The sequence below is a fragment of the Macaca thibetana genome, chromosome 14 (genome assembly GCF_024542745.1).
Source record: "Macaca thibetana thibetana isolate TM-01 chromosome 14, ASM2454274v1, whole genome shotgun sequence".
NCBI lineage: Eukaryota > Metazoa > Chordata > Mammalia > Primates > Cercopithecidae > Macaca > Macaca thibetana.
Window position 1 is genome coordinate 42740493 of NC_065591.1, and position 24597 is coordinate 42765089.

The 24597-nt window shown below is 35.4% G+C and overlaps 1 protein-coding gene across 6 annotated transcripts in view; it reads right to left on the reverse strand.

The window, feature by feature from the left end:
- The window catches only part of GAS2 (growth arrest specific 2), a 144536-nt gene that overhangs the window by 82879 nt on the left and 37060 nt on the right, over positions 1 to 24597 (reverse strand). For all 6 annotated transcript variants that reach the window (XR_007719077.1, XM_050755469.1, XM_050755464.1 and 3 more), the window contains one exon: positions 3661 to 3802. Coding sequence is in view for 5 of the 6 variants with exons in the window: in XM_050755469.1 (XP_050611426.1) it covers positions 3661 to 3802 (142 nt within the window). In the remaining variant the exon portion in view is untranslated. The remainder of the gene's footprint in view (positions 1 to 3660; positions 3803 to 24597) is intronic.

Genomic DNA, 24597 nt, shown 5'->3' on the forward strand with positions numbered 1-24597 from the left:
TCATATTTCCCATATCCTTAAATAGTTTCAAGAATATTATCTTTGGATGGTATCTATGGATGACTACAATGTGTTTAAGCTGCTACCAAATATCATGGGTTCCAGCTATTTTTTGTTAATGTTTCAGTAGACATTCTGGTTCCTATCTCTACTAATTGCCTTTTAATACATTTTTGGAAGCAGAAGAACTTAATCAAAGTGTATAAATATTTCTGAGGTCTTTGATATATAATATCAAATTGCCTTCCAAAGAAAGCATGCCAATTTCCAATTTTCTTCAGCAATGTATGGAAGATTCTGATATAATATATACTTACCAATACTAACTATATAATTTTCTTAATTTAGCTATTTTTTCATAGCTTTTATTCACATCTACCTTATTACTAAAGTGTCCAATATTTTAATATCTTAATTGGATTTTTATAAGTCTTTTGCTAATAGGTTCTTCATGTCCACTTTTCTATAGGTTTATTTCTGAAACAGTTCAGGATGTAGCGAACATATGATCTAAGAACGGACATTCTACAGAGGAAAAATTATCTCTAAAGAATGCCACAGAGTATAAATTGCAGGTTAAACCCTGTATGTGGCATAGGAAGTTACCTGCCAAGCATAAAAAAGACAAGAAGCATGACATAAACATATGGAATTAGTTGCTCTCCATTCTCCCCAGTTCATCCCTTGCACACCTTCCCTCACCCACTGAGGTTTCTTGTCATTAGCTGTTGTGAAAAGAGAACAGTGAGTTGTGAATCAAGATCCTCTAACAAATACTTGTACAAAAAAGCACTGCAACAGAGGGTAGCATATCAGTTGCCACAAAGATAAGGATGCTTTATGCAGGCAAAGACCTTTGAACAGCTAAACACAGAAGCCTCTTCATACGCACTCTCCAGCGATCTACTTTATCATTCAAACACATTTTTTTCCCGTTCATCAGAGCATCTTTTCATTTTATTTGCTGTTCAAAACACTAGGACACAAAGGATGTGCTTCATCTTCTGTGCCACTGAAATGAAATCTTGAGGTAAAAAAAAAAAAAAAAGCCTTGCCCTAAATTTCCTTTCAAAAGTGAAGTGTGAAAAGACATCAAGCAGAGGACACAGTGTTATTGTTGCAAGAAAGTCACTTCTGCAAGTAGAGTCCAAAGTCATCAGCAGCGGCTCAATCTCTTCCTCACCCATAATGAATAATAATAATAATAATAATAATAATAATAATGATTATGAAAACAAGGAGAAAGGGTTCCACTTGTGGAAATGGAATTTCTTATTGTGCTTCCTCCTGATTATCATGAACATCTATGAGCACAGCTGTTTCCTTTCTCTGACTAATCCTAAAGTCAATGCCATAATATTGACCCCCTTCTATTACATCCTTAGAGCCTATTATATATCACTTTGGGTTCTATTCTGAGCAGGAGAAATTGAAAATGTATCTTTTCATTGAGCAGCAACTGGAAAACCTAACTAATTAACTTAACTTGGTACTGATAAGTTTAGAAATGATTTTTAAATTTTTATAACCTTTAAAAATTGTACAAAAATTTTTGTACAATTATATATATATAATATAAATTACGGACATTTTATAATGTCAGAATATATTTTTTCAAACAGACTGAAGAAGTAGGGCATCTAAAAGTTCTTCCTGACATAATTTTGTTTGCTACAGAATATGCATTTATGTACCAGGGTCATTATATAAGTTGCTTTAAACTTTATAATTTTAGGGTAAAATGTATTATTATTTGAATGGAGTTTTTAAAAGCCATCAAAGTAAATACCCATGAGAACCTTCACCTATAGTGCTATTTCTAGCAGAGAGGATTTAATATTAGATGGATTCTTTTCGGTGTCCACAGGAAAATTTTATTAGTTCGAATAACAAAAGAAGTCATGGACAATGAGAAAATAAGACAAGACCATATTTACATTCATAGATTTTATTAACCAATTTCACCTATAGTAATCACTGAGAAAATACTTCTTTAATGAAAAATTGTACAATGAATAGACTAGCAAATTAACGATAGTTCTCCATGTCATTGTTCTTTGGCAATTCAGAGGCACTGTAGAATTTTAAATCGTGATGTTAATTGTCCACACGTGCAGAGTGTACTACTTGTTACTAAGATTTGATTTTATGGCTATATATTTTTACAAGATCTTAACATTTACCAGATCTTGTAAGTGATTTTATTTAATTGTGCAAATAATTCTTCTATACCCCCTTCCTATAATCCTCCACTCACATGGTTTCCTACAAACCTGAAAGTTAAAATTGATCTGTAAATTAACCACAGGACTGAAAAACAGGTATTATCTATGTACACACACATCTTCCACCAAATTTTTTTACTTTGATATGAGGAAATGGTAATAATAATCAAAAGCTGATTTATTTACTGAGCATTTCATGAGCACACTATTGTATACAGCAGACTACTGTGAGATTATTCTGTTTCCTTTTTTTAAATTCAGGTCTAGAATATTCCCCCAGGCTAAATTTATGCTGTTCCCATCTTTGCTAAGAGAATTTTCAAAAACTTGATGGTATTTCTTTGCCATATCACACCAACTCCTCTGAGAACAAATACAGATTTCCTTAAGCAGATAAAATGAGTAAGATTTCAGCTGTTTCCATAAATTTCCTAGGTTACGCATGGGAATGGGGCCTAGGGGCAATAGGCATTTTGGCTCTTTGGAAGGTAATTTGTATACTTGTTCTCTCTGAAGGATGCTCAGCTTACTTTGATATTAATATTCTGTATTGTATGACCTATTAAGTCGACTTTTTAAGGCTTCAGGCAAAAAGAAAGCAAAGGTTTTTTCTCTAGATGTCTCCTTTCTCAACTTGGTTGCATTTTGCAAAAATGAGCCTTTAGTTCTATTATTTTACATATTCGAGTTATACTGTGGTGGAGCCTACAAGGAAAGTTTCAACATTTTATCCTAGTATATGGAATGGTATTGAAACACTGAATGCTCCAATATATGTTTTCTTCCAAAGAAATAAGCTCATTCTAAGATTTGGAAGTGACTTTGCCAAAATCCAATCAGAACACAACTACAGAAATCTAGACAGTTATCTCAGTAGGTGTAGGCACTAAGGTATCTGTCTTTTAATTCAACATCTTTGATGATATCAATCTCTTGTTTTCTTGCCTGATTTTTAACTCACTAAAAAATAAATAAATGAACTAATAATCTGTAGTTTCAATAAAGGTAGAGCTTATGGGCAATAGTGTTTCCATACTGCTGTAGAGGTAAACAGACAAGAGTGCTCTCTATGGCTAGAACATGCACAGCTACCCTTTAATCCAGATCAAAGTCTGGGGGTAAAATTTGGCCCTGTGTTTTCCAAATACCCACAGTTTTACACTAATGGCCCTTGTATTTAGCTTGGAAAGAATTGTGCTACTTCTGTTTCTATTCTTGTATCCATGAGGTAACCAATAGTAAGAGGGCATATTCATTTTTCTATTTTCAAAGTATCAAGTTAGCAGCAAACCTGCAAGTTTTCAACAAACTCAGACTTTTTAAGCTGATAATCTGCAAAATGACATCATACAGAAAACTTTTTGATGGCTATACTGACAAAGACAAAAGATAACTTGAGTATCTTATCAACTAAAATTCTGAAGGAAATACATACCCAAACCTTCCGATTCAAATAGACATGTTTCATCCACCCCTAAATCTCGGCACCAGGATAAGAAATTTGCTGTATTGTCTCGGGCAAAAAAGGAGCCCGAGGGTGCATTGGCTTTGCATGGGATCTTCTTCAATGGTAGATTCTGAAAAATAAAGAAATTCATTCTAGGAGAAATCTGTCAAAGTTAGCACAATGATGTTTTAAAAACATGTTTTCAACAAAATGCTTTGGAATGACCTCATGCCAATAAATAGGCTTGTGAAGAACCCTAGAAAGGAAATATAATGCTATGCAATTAACCTGGCAGTAAGGGACTGAAAATGTGTTCCTGCAAGCACATATCCTTTTCTTTTTCGTACCTAGAAGGAAAGATAGTTAAGTACTTTTCTTGGCTCGGGCTGCCGCTTCTCTTTCTCTTCTATAATTTTTATGGCCTTCCCTTTCATCTAAGCATTCTATCAGTATTTTTCACAAAGTACTTATTAATGTATTTCTCATTGGTGAAAGAGGAATGGGAGAAACACAAATATATTATATGAATATGATATACATATAACATATATACACCTGCATTCTTACAGATATAAACACATACTGTAAAAATTACACAAGAATTATAAAGTCAAAAGAGAGCAGCGGAATTATTTAACATCACAAGTCTCAATCATCAATACCAAGAAAGGGAAATGCTAAAAATAATGTAATGATAACATTTGCTGTGTGTGGTGGCTCATGCCTGTAATCCCAGCACTTTGGGAGGCCGAGGCAGGAAGATTGGAGTCCAGGAGTTTGCAACTAACCTGGGCAACATAGTATATCCTATCTCTACAAATAAAAATTAGCCAGATACTGTGTGCACCTGTAGTCCCAGCTGCTCAGGGACCTGAGGCAGGAGAATTGCCTGAGCCCAGGAAGTTGAGGCTGCAGTGAACCTTGACCATGCCACCGCACTCCAACTTAGGTGACAGAGTGAGATGTTCTATCAAAAATCTAACATTCTACAGACTTTTTTCCAGACTATTTTCTTTTAAACCACAGGATATAGCAATAGCATATAATACAAACATAATTCTGGTCTGAACTCTGCTATCCGACCTTGAAATAGATTGTTTACTTTCTGCATCATTTCTATTCTGGGATAAGAAAGTGCTTAAGATAAGGGTGGGGGTGAAACTGGATAGAGTTTTCTGTTAACCATCTCATAAAATTTTAAGCAGGAAGTCTCCCTTGGAACCATACCAAGTGTTATCTTTTTTCTTTAATAGAACATAACTTATTTCCATGACATTCCATGAAACTAAAGAATGTAATTCTTTATGATGTGAAAGAATGAGCCATGCCTTTGGGTGAGCTGGGCTACATAGGACTTTGCCTCAACAAGCAAAAAAATCAAAGAAGAAGCACTCTGTGATTTAAATTTATAAAATCTTTCTTATATTCACAGTGAACCCTTAAATACAACCAAAATATTGTTGATTGTTGAACTCATTTACAAGGATGGTTATAAAAAAATAAAATAGTGGCTAAGGTGGATTGGTGAAGTCCTGCCAACATGCAACTCTTACTAGAGTTCTTACTAGAGTTCCAGGGATTTTTTGATTATATATAACAACTTAAAACATTCAGTTACTACGTCACTCAAAATGCATGTCTGTCTAATCTCAAAGATCCATCTCTTTGTTGCAACTTGAATTTGATTTAGGATAGATGCAATCAAAGTTTCTGCATAAATACACAGATACATACTTCAAGCACTATAGCTATATAAACCATATATAGGGTTACCTATATAACAATATTTCCTTAAATGATTTTGCCCAGATATCAAGTAATGGCTTTCAAAAGAATGCTTTCCTAGATGAGTTATAAAAACAATCAGAAATAGTGTAGTATAATGTCTCCCTTGTAACGTATTCATAAGCATTAATTAGCATGTATTGAAATTAAAATATAAATTCCTTAAGTCTAGCAATTCACTTCTAAGAATATATTCTACACATAAAATAGCACTCATGATTAAAATATATGTACAAGTATATTTGTTGCAACACTGATTGAATAGGAAAAAAACAAAAACACATCAAGAGAGCTAGTGGAATGGCATATAATATATAAATACAATGAAACTCTATATAATCATAAAAGTACAACATATGTACATGTATTGAACCAGAAATATGTTCAGAATATACTCTTAAGCAGAAACAAATTTGCAAACAGATATTTGTTCCATAATGTATCATTTTATGTTGTATATACATGTGTACACATTAGTGTGTGTGTATATACATGCAATATAATTGGCCATATATAAAGTTAAATTGCATGTAAATATATTGTGATACATATATAAATATTTACATAGTTATAGAATGTAGATTTAGAAATAATTCAAGAAGGACCTGCCTAATTGATAGTAACTGCCTTTGAGGAAAGGAATTGATTGATGTATCAAGGAACATTTACTTATTTTATATAATTCCAAAACAAGTAATAGGATTTTTAGTGTCTTTTATGTTTTATCAATACTACCAAATTAAAAAAAATCAAAGTAGTAGGCAAGTTATGTCAGCCAAAACATATTTTTTAAAAATCTGCTGAATAAAATCTCCAAGAGATGATGGTAAAGCTTTTTAAAGACACGAATAAGGCAAAAACTATGTTTAGGAAAAGAACATAATTAAATCCAAACAATGAGTCGCTTTAAGATCTACCACCTGTATCCCTGGTGGGCAGGAAAAACTACATGTGAAACCACTTCAAACCAATATGAGTTTGCAGGTAAAAATTGTAATCTAGGAAGTATAAAATAAGTCACATAGCTACAGACTTGCTAAATGACATGAGGTACATGATCTATGTGGCAAAAAGGAACAAAATATCCATTTTGCACTGAAGAAGCAAGAGATTGATTTGACACTTAATCCACCAAGGGGTACATTTTGAAAGAACAGGCACAAGTGACAAGCCCTCAAATATCATTCAGCCCACTCTTGAAGAATTTACAAGGACAACCACTAAGCGTGTAAATGAAAATAGCATTTATTTTCCCTTTACAAAGTCATGTACCTATCATATGCCAGAATCTCACTATTTACTTAAAATTCAATGCAATCGTACTGGAAGATGGGAAAGTCATTTTAAGACAAAATGATGCTGGCTATTGATACTGAAAAACTTGGGAATTCCCAGTGTAGAAGAATTTAGCAGTAACCCTGATCTAACTACTTGGCATTTAGGTAATTTATGGGGTGTTTGCTTCTGAGGAAGAGCTGTTAAATTGAGTGTTCCCATGCCAGCTGAAGACTGGAAAGTAGTAAACAGTGTGAATAGAAGCTTCCAATTTTCATCCATATAAAACATTTTGTTTGAGGATTTTTTAAAGTCACACTCATTAGTCCTATCAAGTCCATCACATATAACTAGAAATAAGCATCTCTGCTCATCAGGAATTTAAAAGAGAACCTTCAATAGTTCACCTGATATGTTTTCCATATTAGTTTTATTGAGCATATTGAGCAGTATTAACCACTCAATTCTTCAAATAACTACAACATTTAAATTATATATTATCTTCGTTTACTCAGGAAAGTTTTTTTAGACAATATTATGTTCTCAAAAACGAATTGATGAATGAATGAATGAATGCTAGACTGCCTCCTCAAACTAGATCATAATCGACTTGAGAACAGGACCAAATACTCTGTATTAGAAGTTTTACATCCCCAAGGGACATGTTCCCAGGCCTTCAAAATTCACTAAGTTAATGGGATAACCATGCATAAAATGCCTTCCAGAAATTCAGAAAAGCATAACTGAAAAATTTAATACCTTCAAACCTTTTCTGAAAGTTACTGAATATGAATAATGAATAGAAAACAGTCAAGCTGAACCTAAGTTGGACAGAAATTTAGTCTCACTCACTCACTAGCAAGAGTCATGCTATATTGTACAATAGTGTCCAAAGTGTAGGATTCAATATTTTGTGTTAGCAAAATGAGAAGTTACTACCAATAAGCTATTGGGATTGTGTGCAAGCAGTCAACAGGATGAACAGTAAAATTTCTAACATCAAGACTCTACTGATTTTATCTCTCAACAAGATTAATCCAACATACATACTTATAGCTTCTAAAATACTGATAGATTGGTTGATTGACCTATAAGAGAACAGTTATGCATTCCAAAAGGGCCCTTCCCATTCCCGTCAGGAAACAACCAAGATGGGTGACAATAAATAGAAAAAAAATTAAATTTTCTTCTAAAGGTTGTTATTACTAATTCAATCCACTGCTTTTCAGATTAGTTGCCAGGTAGGGCTCTGGAGTCCAATTACCTGAGTTCAAATTCAGCTATATTTCCCTTCATGCTGTGATTGGTAAATGTACTTAAAATCTATATTTCAGTCTCCTCTGCTATACGATGTTCATAAAACAAGATGTACACCCCATTGACTATGTGTATTGGGGTGCAAATTAATTAAAGTGTATTAGTAAGTATTTAGAAAAGGTCATCAATGCAAGTAAAAACATACTGAATATCTGTGATTTCCTTCTCTCATATTTTCTTGCCAGCATTGCATTATTTCCATTATGGGTATAAGAATTCAGAAATAGACTGCCAAATAATTTAGTTCTTCTTATCTTTACCCTAAATTTGAACCTTAGCTTCTGAATAGTTTTCTAATATAACTTTCTACATTGATAAAAATGTCCTATATCTGTGCTAACCAATATGGTAGTCATTAGCCACATGTGGCTATTGAATATTTGAACTTTTAAGCATTTATTTCATTTATCAACCTAAATTTAAATACCCACATGTGGCTAGTGGCTATCATATTAGACAGCACATTCATGGGGGGACAGTGAAGCTACAATTTGGAGTTTTATAAAGTGAGGTGTTTGACTGCCTGACTAGCTTCCCTCCTAAATCATCTCCATGTCTCTCAACTCCCATCAAATCCAGTAGTTACCCTGGGTGTAGTTACTAAGACATACAAACATGAAAATCATTTTCAAATATTGTACATATATGCTTCAGTATGTCCTAGTTATGGTGTCATGAAGCGCATTCATAAGTAATTCTATTTATAATGTTGTAATAATCTGCATCTGGAGAACCAGGATCTTATTTAGCATTACACTGCCACAGTGCCAAATATGGTGCTTTACATACAGGGGGTACTGACTTACTGTTTCCTGAAAGTTATGGTGGGAGTGGGGAGGAGGGTACGCGTGTTGTAAGTGCCTTCAGTGCTCTAGGTACACAACGTTTACTTTCATATGACTTGTCCTATTTAATTCTCAAAAAACACCACTAAATGAATTGGGTAGGTAAGAGAAGCCCCATTTTCCAGATGAAGAAACTGAGCTTATGCACAGTTCAAACCAAATCATTTGGTCTCTTATGCTCCTACACTTTCAACTGTTCTGTGATAGCCCACCAATGCCTTGAAGGTAATATATTTCAACATTTGATTTATCTCCCAAATGTTTGTCCAGGCAGCATTAAAATCAAGAATCATATATTCTCTTTCACCTATTCAAGTCAGAAGAAAAAAGACTGAGAGAATGGTATCTTTAGTTCCCTTGCATTGTGTGAACTGAAAATTTAATACTGGTAGTTTAAATAATTCATTCTTCACAAAAGTTTAAGTCATACTACTCCCCTTGATTACATCAAGTAGACATTTGAGATATAAAACAGAAGAGATAAATGAAGACACGAGGCTTGCCAAGAACTAATATTTTTTTCTTTTCCAAAGGGTATATAAAGTGTACTGTTCAAATAGGCAGGCAATAAAGTCACCCTTTCCATGATGAAATTAATGTTTCTGCCTGTATCCCCTTGCTACTTTTAGTTTCACTGTATATTTAATAGAAAAATAATCTCTTTCAATAAAATTATTTCCTTCCTGATTCATAGTATCAAGGTGTCTAACTATAACAACCAAGTGGCTTGATAAATGATGAAAATATAGTCTTTAAGATAAAAATTATAGAAATGTTTTAAAAGGAAAAAAAACTTTTGTGGCACCCTAACCCTCTCCTGGGGACTCTCCAGTAAGACCCTGTGCCTCAAGCAGTGAGCTATGATTTAGGACAGTTGAACACAGTAAGCTTGAATCCAAAATTGACCCTTTCTCCTTTTTCTGTCTCCAAGATAAATTCCACTTTATATAGAACACATCTTACATCAAAATTTTAGTGCAATATTCATGCTGTAATGCCATAGGAATATTCACATGCATAAAAAGGAAATATAAAACAAGTTTCTCATAGCAGAGTTTTAGTACACCCTTCTTCCTCTGAAATCATGAAATTAATCACTTAACTGACAAAGTTGGCAAATAAGTACAGCATTTTGAATTATCTGAAATCATCTCTGGCGTAATATAAACTAATGTTTGAAATGAAGGTCAAACCTAGTCCTCAAGCCTCAGGCTTACAAGATGGACAATAAAAGTTACTATGTAAAGGAGTTGAAAACATTATCTACTAAAAATCTGCCCATGGATGCTTATAGCAGTTCTATTCGTTGGAAACAACCAAGATGTCCTTTAGCAGATGAATAATAAAGAAACGATGGTAAAGTCAGACAATGGATTATTTGGTGCTAAAAAAAAAAAAAAAAGGGCGCTATCAAACCATTAAAACACATGGTGGAACTTTAAATGCATATTTCTAAGTGAAAGAAGCCAATCTAAAAAATACTACAGACTGTATGATTCCAACTATATGACAATCTGGAAAGGCAAAACCATGAAGACAGTAAAAAGATCAGGGGTCAGCAGGGAGGGACAGATGAAAAGGTAGAATACACAGAATTGTTAGGTCAGTGAACCTATTCTGTATGATACTATATTGGATACATGTCATCTGTAAAAACACATACTGTTTAACGCTAAGAGTGAACCCTAAAAACTATGGACTTTGGGTGACAATGTGTTAACGTAGGTTCAATGACTGTTAACAAATATCCCATTCTGGTGTACTTTCCACTCAATTTTGCTGTGAACTGAAAGCTTCTCTAATAAGTGAAATCTAAAAATGTTGAACTCATAAAGTCAGGGAGGAGAACGGTGATTGCCAAGGGGAGGAGAAAGGGGTTGAGGTCTTGGGAGATGCTAGTCAAGGGTACAGTTTCAGTCAGCCAGTATGAGTAAGTGCTAGAGATCTAGTGTACAACCTGGTGACTATTATTAATAACAATGTATCACAATAATTGCTAAGAGAGAGGATTTTAAATGTTCTCATCACAAAAAAAGTAAGTGGGGTGATGAATATTTTAATTATCTTGATTTAATCATTTCACAATACACACATATATGAAAACATCACAAATACACCATAAATACATGTAATTTTTGTTACACGTTAATTATACCTTAACAAAGCTTTAAAATAATGTCTGCAAAAAAGGTTACTATGTCATTGATAGTTTGAGAAGCAACAAATGCTTCCCAAAGGAGAAAGTACAGGAAGTTTGACAACAAATGCATTCCTTCCATTTTTTTATACTGTGTGCCTAATTTATATATCCATCCACATGGAATCATCATCAACTATGAAAAGCTTGTGTTCTCCCAACTAATCGTTTGCATATGAACACACTGAGATTAATTTCTTAAAACCTCCAAAAGTCTAGTTCTACACTTTAAAATTAGTCAATTGGTGAGGCTATCGAAAAAATTTAAATAGAAATCTCAGTGTTCATAATGAGGAGTAACAGAAAGATTGTAACATTTACTATTATTATTATTTCAATAGTTTTGGGGAGACAGGTGGTGTTTCATTACATGACTAAGTTCTTTAGGTATAATTTCTGAGATGTTGGTGCAGCCATCACTTGAGCAGTGTTCAATGCACCCATTGTGCAGTCTTTTATCCCTCGACCCCCTCTCACCCTTCCCCCAAAGTCCCCATAGCCCATTATATTTTTCTTATGCCTTTGCATCTTCATAGCTTAGCTCCCAGTTATAACAGAGAACACACAATGTTTGACTTTCCATTCCTGAGTAACTTCACTTAGAATAATGGTCTCCAACTCCATTCAGGTTGCTGTGAATGCCACTATTTCACTCTATTTTATGACTGAATAGTATTCCATTATATATATATATATATATATATATAACATAATATATATACACACACACCATATATATACACACCACATTTTATCCACTTTTTGGTTGATGGACATTTAGGCTGGTTCCATATTTTTGCAATTGCAAATTGTGCTGCTATAAACATGTGTGTGTAAGTGTCTTTTTCATATAATGAATTATTTTCTTCTGGATAGATACTCAGTGGTGGGATTGCTGGATCAAATTGTACTTGTACTTTTAGTTCTTTAAGGAATTTCCATACTGTTTTCCGTGGTGGTTGTACTAGTTTAATTTCCCACCAGCAGTGTAAAAGTGTTCCTTTTTTACCATATCCAGGCCAACATCTACTTTTTTTTATTTTTAAATTACGACCATTCTTGCAGAAGGTGGCATCACATTGTGGTTTTGATTTGCATTTCCCTGATAATTAGTGATGTTGAGCATTTTTCCTGTGTTTGTTGGCCATTTGTATATCTTCTTTTGAGAATTTTCTATTCATGTCCTTTGCCCACTTCTCGATGGGATTATTCAATTTTTTTCTTGCTGTCTTGTTTGAGTTCCTTGTAGATTCTGGATATTAGTCCTTTGTCAAATGCATAGTTTGTGAATATTTCTCCCATACTGTGGGTTGCCTGTTTACTCTGGTGATTGCTTATTTTGCTGGGCAGAAGCTTTTTAGTTAAGTCCCATCTATTTATCTTTGTTTTGTTGCACTTGTTCTTGGGTTCTTGGTCATGAACTCTTTGTCTAGGCTAATGTCTAGAAGAGTTTTTCCTGATGTTATCTTTCAGATTTTTTACAGTTTCAGGTCATCTTAGAGTTGACTTTTATATAAGGTGAGAGACAGGGATCCAGTTTCATTCTTCTACATGGGATTTGCCAGTCTTCCCAGCACCATTTATGAAATAGGGTGTCCATTCTCCAATTTATGTTTTTGTATGCTTTGTTGAAGATCAGCTGGCTGTAAGTATTTGGCTTTATTCTGGGTTATATATTCTGTTCCATTGGTCTATTTCCCTATTTTTATACCATACCATACTGTTTTGGTAACTATATCCTTACCCAATAGTTTGAAATCAAGTAATGTGATGCCATCAGATTTGTTCTTTTTGCTTAGTCTTGCTTTGACTATGCAGGCTCTTTTTTGGTCCCATATGAATTTTAGGATTTTTTTTCCTAGCTATGTAAAGAATGATGATTGTATTTTGATGGGAATTGCACTGCATTTGTAGACTGCTTTTGGAAGTATGGTTATCTTCACAATGTTAATTCTACCCATCCATGAGCATGAAATGTGTTTCCATTTGCTTGTGTTGTCTATGATTTCTTTCCTCAGTGTTTTGCAGTTTTCCTTGTAGAGGTCTTTCACTTCCTTGGATAGGTATACTGCTAAGTATTTTATTATTTTTTGCAGCTACTGTAAAAGGGGTTGAGTTCTTGATTTGATTCTCAGCTTGGTCATTGTTGGTATATGGTAGTGCTACTGATTTGTGTACATTGATTTTGTATGAATTACTGAATTCATTAATCAGATCTGGAGTTTTTTCAAGGAGTCTTTAGGGTTTTCTAGGTATATGATCACATCATCAGTAAAAAGCGACAGTTTGACTTCCTCTTCAATAATCTGAATGCCCTTTATTTCTTTTTTTTCTCTTTCTTTTCTTTCTCTTTCTTTCTTTCTTTCTTTCCTTCCTTCCTTCCTTCCTTCCTTCCTTCCTTCCTTCCTTCCTTCCTTCCTTCCTTCCTTCCTTCCTTCCTTCCTTCCTTCCTTCCTTTCTTTCTTTCTTTCTTTCTTTCTTTCTTTCTTTCTTTCTTTCTTTCTTTCTTTCTTTCTCTTTCTTTCTTTCTTTTTTCAGAGACTTGCTGTGTGTGTCACCCAGGCTGGAGTGCAGTGGCGTAATCTTGGCTCACTGCAACCTCCACCTCCCGGGTTCAAGCAAGTCTTGTGCCTCAGCCTCCCTTGTAGGTGGGATTACAGGTGTGTGCCATCGCACCTGGATAAATTTTGTATTTTTAGTAGAGACAATGTTTCACCATGTTGGCCAGGCAGGTCTCAAACTCCTGTCCTCAAATGATCTGCCTGCCTCAGCCTTCCAAAGTGCTGGGATTATAGTCGTAAGTCACTGTGCTTAGCCTGAATACCCTTTATTTCTTTCTCTTGTCTGACTGCTCTCACTAGGACTTCCAGTACTATGTTGAATACAAGAGGTAAAAGTGGGCATCCTTATCTTGTTCTGGTTCTCAGGGGAAATGTTTTAAACTTTTCCCTGATCAGTAAAACATTTGTCATAGATGGCTTTTATTAACTTAAGGTATGTCCCTTCTATGCCAATTTTGCTGACGGTTTTAATTATCAAGGGATGCTGGATTATTGCCAAATGCCTTTTCTGCGTCTACTGAGATGATCGTATGTTTTTTGTTTTTACTTCTGTTTATGTGGTGTATCACATTTATTGACTTGTTAAACCACCCCTGCATCCCTGGTATGAAACCCACTTGATCATGGTGGATTATCTTTTGGATATGCTGTTGAATTTGGTTAGCTAATATTTTGTTAAGGATTTTTTCATCTATGTTCATCAGGGATATTGGTCTGTAGGTTTCTTTTTTTGTTATGTCCTTTCCTGGTTTTGGTATTAGAGTAATACTTGATTAATAGAATGATTTAGGGAATATTCGCTCTTTCTCTATCTTTTGGAACAGTTTCAGTAGGATTGGTACCAATTCTTCTTTGAATGTCTGATAAAATTCAGCTGTAAATCTTCCTGGTCCTGAACTTTTTTTTGTTGGCATTTTTAAAAATTACTGTTTCAATCTTGCTACTTGTTATTGGTCTCTTCAGAGTTTCTATTTCTTCCTGGTTTAATCTAGGAGGGTTGTATATTTCCAGGAATTTATTCATCTCCTGTAGGTTTTCTAGCTTGTGTGCATAAACTTGTTCATAGTAGCCTTAAATGGTCTTTTGTATTTCTGTGTTATCGGTTGAAATATCTATTGTTTTGTTATGTCTTCCTTCCTTCCTTCCTTCCTTCCTTCCTTCCTTCCTTCCTTCCTTCCTTCCTTCTTTTTTTGAGACAGAGTCTTACTGTGTCGCCCAGGTTGGAGTGCAATGGCACAATCTCGGCTCACTACAGGCTTCACCTCCCGGGGTTCAAGTGATTCTCCTGCCTCAACCTTCTGAGTAGCTGGAATTACAGGCATGTGCCACCACGCCTGGCTAATTTTTCTATTTTTTTGTAGAGACAGGGTTTCAAAATGTTGTTCATGCTAATCTTCAACTCCTAACGTAGTGATCTGCCCACCTTGGCCTCCCAAAGTGCTGGGATTACAGGTGTAAGCCACTGTACCTGACCTGTTTCTATCTGGAGCTTATTTGGAAATTCTCTCTTCTTTTCTTGGTTAATCTCATTAATGGTCTATCAATTTTGTTTATCTTTTCAAAGAACAAGCTTTTTGTTTCATTTATATTTTGTATTTTTTGTCATTGTTTCAATTTCATTTAGTTCTGCTCTGATCTTTGTTATTTCTTTTGTTCTCCTAGGTTTGAGTTTGGTTTGTTCTTGTTTCTCTAGTTCCTCGAGGTATAAGCATAGATTGTCTATTTGTGCTCTTTCACAGTTTCTGGTGTAGGCAATTAATGCTATGAATTTTCCTCTTAGCATTACTTTTGCTGAATCCCAGAGATTTTAATTGGTTGCATCATTGTTATCATTCCGTTCAAAGAATTTTTAAATTTTCATCTTGATCCTTGGGTCCACAATGAAATCAATAACAGATTATTTAATTTCCATGTATTTGTATAGCTTTGAGGATTCTCTCTGGAGTTAATTTCCAAATTTATTCCACTGTGGTCTGAGAGAGTACTTGATATAATTTCAATTTTCTTAAATTTATTGAGACTTGTTTTGTAGTTTATCTCAGAGAATGTTCCAGGTGTTGAAGAAAAGAATCTTTATTCCGCAGTTGTTGGATGGGATGTTCTGTAAATATCTGTTAAGTCCATTTGTTCTAGGGTATAGTTTAAGTCCACTGTTTCTTTGTTGACTTTTTGTCTTGATGATCTATCTAGTGCTGTCAGTGGAGTATTGGAGTCCCTTACTATTACTGTGTTGCCATCTATCTCATTTCCTATGTGTAGTGGTAATTGTTTTATAAATTTGGGAGCTCCCATGTTAGGTGCATATATATTTAGAATTGTGATATTTTCCTTTTAGCCTAATCCTTCTAACATTATATAATGTCCCTCTTTATCTTTTTTTAACTGTTTTTCCTTTAAAGTCTGTTTTGTCTGATATAAGAATAACTACCCCACTCGCTTTTGGTTTCCATTTGCATGAAATATCTTTTTCTACTCCTTTACCTTAAGTTTAGGTGAGTACTTATTTGTTAGATGAGTCTCTTGAAGATGGCAGATAGTTGGTTTGTGGATTTTTATCCATTCTGCGATTCTGTACCTTTCAAGTGGAGCCATTTACATTCAACATTAGCATTGAGATGTGACAGAGTAGTGTTCTATTCGTCATGCTAGCTATTACCTGAAAACCCTTTTTTTTTTTTCTCATTGTGTTATTGTTTCTCATTGTTTTCTCATTGTGTTATTGGTCCTGAGAGATTTATGATTCAAAGATGTTCTATTTTTGTGTATTTCAAGGTTTTGTTTCAAGATTTAGAACTCCTTTTAGCATTTCTTATATTGCTGGCTTGGTAGCGGTGAATTCTCTTAGCATTCATTTGTCTGAAAAAGACTTTATCTCTCTTTCTTTGGTGAAGCTTAGTTTGCTGTGTACAAAATTCTTTGCTGATGATTATTTTAAGAAGGCTATAGATGGGACCCCAATCCCTTCTGGTTTACAGGGTTTCTGCTGAGAAATCTCAGGTTTTATTTTATAGGCTACCTGATGCTTTTGCCTCTCATCTCCTAAGATTCTTTCTTTCATCTTGACTTTAGATAGCTTGATGACTATGTACGTTCCTAGGTGATGATCTGTTTGTGACGAATTTACCAGGTATTCTTTAGACCGTCTTGTATTTGGATATCTAGATCTCTAGCAAGACCAGGGAAGTTTTCCTTGATTTCCCTCGAATAAATTTTCCAAACTTTTAGATTTCTCTTCTTCCTTGGGAACACCAATTATTCTTACGTTTGGTCATTTAACATAATCCCAAATTTCTTGGAGTCTTTGCTCATTTTTTAAATTATTTTTATTTGTCTTCATCATATTGGGTTAATTCAAAAGACTTCTTGGAGCTCTGAATTTTTTCTTCTACTTGTTTGATTCTATTGTTGAAACTTTCCAGTGTATTTTGCATTTCTCTAAGTGTGTCTTTCATTTCTAGAAGTTGTGATTTCCTTTCTTTATGATATCTATTTCTCTGGAGACTTTTTCATCTGTATCCTATATGTTTTTTGTATTTCTTTTTTCTTTTTTTTCTTCCTTTCTTTCTTTTTTCCTTTTTTTTTTTTTTTTTTTTTTTTTTGGTTTTTTTTTTTTTTGTTTTTTGACACAATCTCACTCTGTTGCCCAGGCTGGAGTGCAGCGGCACAATCGTGACTCTGTCTCCTGGGTTCAAGCAATTCTCAAGCCTCGGCCCCCCAAGTAGCTGGGACCACAGGCTTGAGCCACCACACCTGGTTAATTTTTTGTATTTTTAGAAGAGATGGGTTTTCACTACCTTGACCAGTCTGGTCTTGAACTTCTGACCTCAGGTGATCCACCTGCTTCAGCCTCCCAAAGTGCTGGAATTACAGGCATGAGTCACTGCTTCCAGCCTTTAATTTCTTTAAGTTGGTTTTCACTTTCTTTCTTTCTCTGGTGACACCTTGAGAAGCTTAATAATCAACTTTCTGAATTCTTTTTCTGGCATTTCAGAGACTTCTTGGTTTAGACCATTGCTGGACAGCTAGTATGATCTTCTGTGGGTGTCATAGAATGTTGTTTTGTCATATTACCAGAATTACTTTTCTGGTTTCTTCTCATTTAGATAGAATGTTTCATTGGAAAGATCTAGAACTCAAGGGCTGCTATTCAGATTCTTTTGTCCCACGGGGTAATCCCTTGATACAGCGCTCTCCCCTTTCTTCTAGGAATAGGGCTTCCTGAGAGCCAGACTCCTGTGACTGTTATTGCCCTTCTGGATCTAACCACCCAATGGGGCAACTGGGCTCTAGGCTGGTGCTGGGGAATGTCTGCAAAGTGTCCTGTGATGCAATCTATCTTCAGGTCTACCAGCTGTGGATACCGGAACCTGCTCTGGTGGAGATGGCAGGGGAGTAAAGTGGACTCTGTGGGAGTCCTTGGTTATAGTTTTGTTTAGTGCACTGGTTTTCTTGAGTGTTGGTTATGCTAGCAGTGAAGTTGTCATGTGGACAGACTCAGGACCTCTGGTTAGCCAGGGTGTGTCAGGTGGTAGAATTAGCTGTTGTTTTTTCCTGCTTCGAAGCAAGGTTGTTCTGTTATGAGTTGCTGTAATGACTTGAGTTGGCTGGCCTCCAGCCTGGAGGTGGTGCTTTCAAGAGAGTAAAAGGAGGATAGCAGTAGAAGAGGGATATAATTTTGCCTACATTGACCAGATGAGTGCTCAGGTTTCTTAGGTGATGGCAGGGTCACACAGCTCTCAAGAGATTATGTCTTTTGTCTTCGGTTACCAAGGTGGGTAGAGAAAAACCATCAGGTAGGAGCAGAGTTAGGTGGACCTGAGCTCAGACTCTCCTTGGGCAGGACTTGCTGCAGCCACTGTGGGGGTTTGGGGGTGGTTTTCAGGCCAATGGAGTTATGTTCCCAGGGAGAGTATGGCTGCCTCTGCTGCATTGTACAGGTCACCAGGGAAGTGGGGGAAAGCTGGCAGTGACAGGGCTCACCCAGATGCCACATAGTCAGCAAGGCTAGTCTCACTCCCACTGTGCCTCCCCAACTGCACTAAGTTTATATCCAGGCAGCTTGTGGGCAGGGCTGAGATCTTGCCCCAGGCTATAAGCATCCCAATTGAGAAAGCAAGCAGGGCTCTCAGGCCTTGGCCTGTCTACCCACACCATCTGTGGCTTCTGTACTTGTATCTGCACTTCCTGTTCTCCCTCTCTCCCCCTGATTCTGCTCAGGAAAGTTTGTGCTCAGTCGAAATTATTACAAAGTTAAGCTAGGAGTCTGCCTTACCCTGTGCACCTCCCAAATTCCACCAGCTGCTTTCCTTTCCCCAAGGACCTCTGTGAGATAAGGCCAGAGATGGCTTCCCTGGACTTGAGCTGAAGACTGGAAGTGCCTATGGGGCTCTTCCCCGCTGCTTCTTCTACTTTTCTTTCATTTGGCTTCCTAAATCTGTTTTGGCTCTCGGTAAGGTTAAATCCTTCTCCCATGATCAGTATTTTTTGGTTCACAGTGGGGATATATGTTTAGAGGCTGACTTTTTACCCCACACACTTTGGGAACTCATAGTTTTTTCAGCTGTCTCATGGCATTTGCAGAAGCAAGCTGCTTGTTTCAAAGGGTCTTTGAATTATTTCTGTTTTCCTGATTTGTTCCTGTAATGGTTCTTGGAGCAAAAGTTCACAACGTGAGTCTCCAGACACTGTTCTGTCCATCTAAGTGGGAGCTGCTTGTTAGTCCTGTCTCCTATCTGCCATTTTTCCTACTTGAATTGTAGATTTTAACATTTTAAACTAAGAAGTAACATAGACTTTGGAAAAAATAATTATGACATTGCTCTCAAGGAGGGACTAAAGGAAAAAAATTAATAATACTTCTGCAGAAGTAAAAACACTGATTTCTTTTTCTCCTGACACTTTCATCTTGGAAACCCTTAAGTCATAGCTGAGTGATAAGACAGAAAAAGTGACATACAAAATGGAATATGAAAGATTTCTCAGAAAGAGGAAGGAGTTTGAGACAGCAGGTATGACAATCCTCAGATTCTCCATACGATTAATAGAAATTATTATTAATTATAGATCAATCAAATTGATGATAGTTTTATTTTTGAGAATGTGCATCAGTTTTTCTGTCTCTTCCACAATTGAGTAACTTTCTTAGGAGTATGAAACTTTCATATATATATATATATATATACACACACACACACATATATACACACACACACATATATATATATACACACACACACACATATATATATATATATACACACATATATATATATATATATCTTGAATTTTTCATTTCCAACAAATATTCTGCACGTTCCATGACATCATAATTTATCATTATTGGCAGCAAATTGTGAGTTCAGAGTCTCTGGCTCTAATATTTTAGTCAAAACTACTTCTGGGTACTCATCTGTAAATTATATGTGAGATAAGTATTTTCAAAAGTTCAAAGATTTTTTAACAGATGGATTCCAAGAAAGGAATTTATTTTAGTGGCTCACAGATTACTAAATGATTTTAGGGGAAACTTTTTTTTTTTTTTTTTTTTTTTTTTTTGCTGCTAATGTCACTGCACTAATAATAACCAAGAACAGCAATTTAATCTAATTAACCTTTCAAACTGAAGGCCTAACATTTGTAACATGTTTTGAGAATTAAATAAGATATCCTAGAAAGCACCTAATACCAATCCTAGAAAATAGCTTATCTTCAACTAATTTAATATTTTTTTCAAATACATGTCTACTTTTAATTACTTTTACAAATAATGCCCTGAGGAGAGTTGATTATTAGTTATCTCACCACATCTGTAATTACTGTAGTAAGCCCACATATACACAGGAAAAAATAAACATTTAAGACAAATGTTTTACCTTTCTATGGTGATTTAATTACAATATCTTCTGTTTTGTTTTGTTTTGTTTTGTTCATTACCATGCTGTCCATTCACCTCTGAGTTCTACAGTCTAATCAAATTAAGGTTTTCAAACGGAAAATTTGATTGAGATTTTCCCTGCTTAAAAATCTTCAATGACTTCCCAGTGCTTTTAGGATAAAGACAAAGCTCCCTATGATGTGGCTTCCATGGTTTGTATTAGCCTGCACATGGTCTGCTCTAGTACCATAGGCCCTCTGTCTCCTGTAGCCATGCTAGCATTTGTTCCAATTCCTGCATGTTCTCCATCGTGCCTCCCACCACACACTTCTTGCACATTATGTGTCCTCTCTGCCCTTCTCATACTTCTTCACCCAAATAACTGCAAGTCCCACCCCTTACACTTCAGTTTACCTGGGTAAAATCCACATTGTTTAAGTGGTCCTGCTATCAAGTTCCTTCATATGATTAATTGATTAACAACTATCTCTCCTTTTAGGCTGTAGGCTTCATGAGGAATGGAACAGTGACTGGTTTTGTTCACCACTTTATCCCTAGCACCTAATGTAACAACCCATCAAATAGTACTTATGAAATATTTATTGAATAAATACAAATATGATTGTAGCTAAGGCATATATTCCATATATAGTGAGGGGCAGCAGAATGGAGTGGTCATAAGTACATTTGGAACCAGACTGCCTGAGTTTGAATACTGGATTTTCAATTACTAGTTGTGTTGACATAAGGCATATTAACTTCGTCTGTGAAATGGCATAATAATAGCATCTACATCATGAAGTTGCTATGAGGGTTATATAAGTTTAAACAGAATTTCTTGAAATAATGACTGGCATATAGTAAAATTTAGGTACATGTTTGTTAGAAAACTGAAGAAAAGGACATTTAAAGTAATTGAAATAAAATTCAGTCTGGGGTGCCAATGAAAATTTGGGGATTTTAAAAATCACTAAAAAACATAAACACAATCTCAAAAATATCTGTAATATCTACCTACATATCTTGCTATTCAGTACATCTATCAAGTCATTATATGTCTCCCACAAAAACAGAATTTCCTCCTTTTGTTTTGTCCCCTAATCATCATATTGTCTCAAGTTGCAAAAATTATAGTAGCTTTGATTCTTCCTTCATCCCTTCTTTTTGTGCCCAGTAAATCACCAATCTAGCTCATTGTTGTTTTCCAAAAATATCTCTTCAATTACCCTGCCCCTTTTAATCAAATGTTGACACACTAACTTCAGACCATTTAACATCTCAGATCTCAACAAATGCAGAAACTTTACCCCACGATCCTCCTGTCTCCTACCTCAAATTTCTCCAACTTAATAGGAATATACATCAACCTCAGATTAATCTTCCTAAATTTAATGATCTCATTCTCCAGCTCAATGCTTACAAAAAAAAGTTCAAATACTTAAGTCTTACAGTTATGAGATGTGAGCTTCACCAGTCTGTGTGCCAAATGTTCTCTCCATATATGATCCACATCAACCATGTTTTTCTATTCACTATTCCTGGTATATGCTTGCATTTTTCCAACTTTAATACTTGGTTCAGTCACTACATGTTTATATTGCATTTGCCACAAATTTCTCTGTACATTTATTTGCACCATGTTTGGACAATTTAAATTCCATTGCTGACATGCAAGCTTCCCCGAGCACTTAGACAAACTGTTTCTGAACCCTTACAAGAACCTACTATGTATATCAGCAGAGGTCTGTCTAAACAATGGTGTGTCTAGATCAGCTGAGAGGCAAGTCTATAAACATTTGTTACTTTTAAAAGTATAGATCTTAACAGCTTACAACTGAAATATTTTTCAAGGACTAGGTCAAAGAAAATTCAAGTTTACGTCTAAAGCACCTCCTTACTCATTTGTTTACGTTTCCTTGAGCAGAAATGAAAGGAGTGGCGTGACAGGGAGCCGACAAGGCCCATAACCCTCAGGTACTCGTGAAGATAGAATGCACATGTGTGTAAGAAACAACGATGTTTCCCCAATCCTACTCTTCCGTGGCCTTTCCAGTTGCAAAACAAAGCACCACCATCCATCTGTGTCCTCAAGTCGGAAACTCTGGACGAATCTCCCTAACCCATTCTATCCAATTTATCACCAAGCTCTGACAAGCCCACCTGGTCTCAATATACCTCAAAACCATCTATTCTTTCCCATTCCACTGCCACTACCCTAGGATAAGTGGTCATTATCTGTCACCTGAGCTGGGAAATAGCCTTCTGACTTGGGTAGTTAGTTCCACCTTCACTTCTCCTTTCCAATCCATTCTCTATACTGCTAATGTTGTCATTTTAAAGGAGTCTATCATGCTTCTGTTTAAAATATTAATACTTCAATGGCATATTGTTATACTTAAGATAAATGCCAGCATCCAACAAGACTTAGCTCTGGTCTCATCTCTTGATTCTCTTGAGTTATGTGCTAGTCTCCAGACATACTTGCTTTCCTTTACTTCCTCAAAGCCATCATGCACCTTCACATCTGAGGGCTTTCACATGTGCAATTTACTGTATTTCGCACACTCTGTATTCCCTCTCTGTCTTATTTATTCTCATTCTGCTCCAAAATAATCTAACATATCCTTTGTACATGACTAGTTTAGGTCCTCCTCTTAAAGCTGTTCATGTATGTACACTTTCTTGTATCTATACACAGCAGTTGAAATTCACTGTTTGCATACTTTTTAATTACCAGCTTAATGCTATTATCCCCTGCTAATCCACAAAGGCATGAAGCATGTGAGCATTGAATATTTTGCCCTGTATATTTTAGGTGTTCAATATACATATGTTGAATAATCAATGGAATGTTATCACTGTAATGTATGTTATGGTTAAACAAAAGTTGAGAACCACTGGTGGGTATCATTTATTTAGCACTTGCCATTGATATCTATATTATTATATGTTCATATTTTATGTACCTAACTAGACTGCAAGTTCTTGGGGAGGACCCAGTAATGCTTTACTCTTCTTTATCAGATCTTGTACACAGTTAGCATTCAATAAATGTTTGGCAGTTGAAGAGTCTGGAAGAGCATTCTTGAAAGGTTCTTTATATAGGTTGGTCAGGGAAGGCCTCAGATAAAACATGACATTTGAGCAGCGACATGAAAAGAGTGAGAAGCAAGTCATACACATCCCTGGGAAAATAATACTCTAAGAAGCTAGGAGAACAATTGTGAAGGCTCTGTGGTAGATGGGACCTACTTGTCAGGTTCAAAGAATTGCAAGGAGTCCAGTGTGGCTGCAACAAAGTGAGGTAAGGGACAAGTTAATAATAAATGAGATCAGAAAGGTCGCCAAGGAACAGTGCATATAGAGCCTTGTAGGCTGTCATATAGATTTTGGCTTTTTCTCCAAGAAAGTTGAGGTGCCATTTGAAAAAATTTGAGCTAAGAAGTGGTAAGCTCTATCTTGAGTTTTAAATTATTTGATGATTTAATACATGTAAAAAGCTTACTCTGAATGACATGAAGTAAATACTAAGTAAATGTTTGCTTTATTATCATATCAGATGGCATTAATTAAGTCTGTGGAAAAAAAGGATCATATATCTACTTTTCAATCTTTGAACAATTTTAAATGTAGCAAATATAACAACATAGAACAACATATGGTTTGGTTCCACACATATATGTTTGCACACACATTTATTAGATAAGTAAAGATTAATCTCTCCTGTATTAATCTTCCCACTGCATTTTGTTTATTCTGTAAAAATCCATTTATTCTGAGTTTTGTTTGTTTATTAGAATATGCCTTACTACAATACTCCTCACTACAAGAAAGGGTCCTTTTCTGGGAGAATCATGAATTTGAGATGAGCAAAAAAAAAAAAGGATGTTTATTTTCACTAGCTTGTATTTGAAATTTAATATCCCTTCAATTATAAATGTAGACAAAAAAATCACAGTAGTTCTATCATCAGTAAAAATTGTAGAAGCTTTTATTTCATATTACAATTGTTCCTGATATCTAGAAATACTGGGTTTACTCTCTTCTCTACTTTATAACTATAGGATTTAT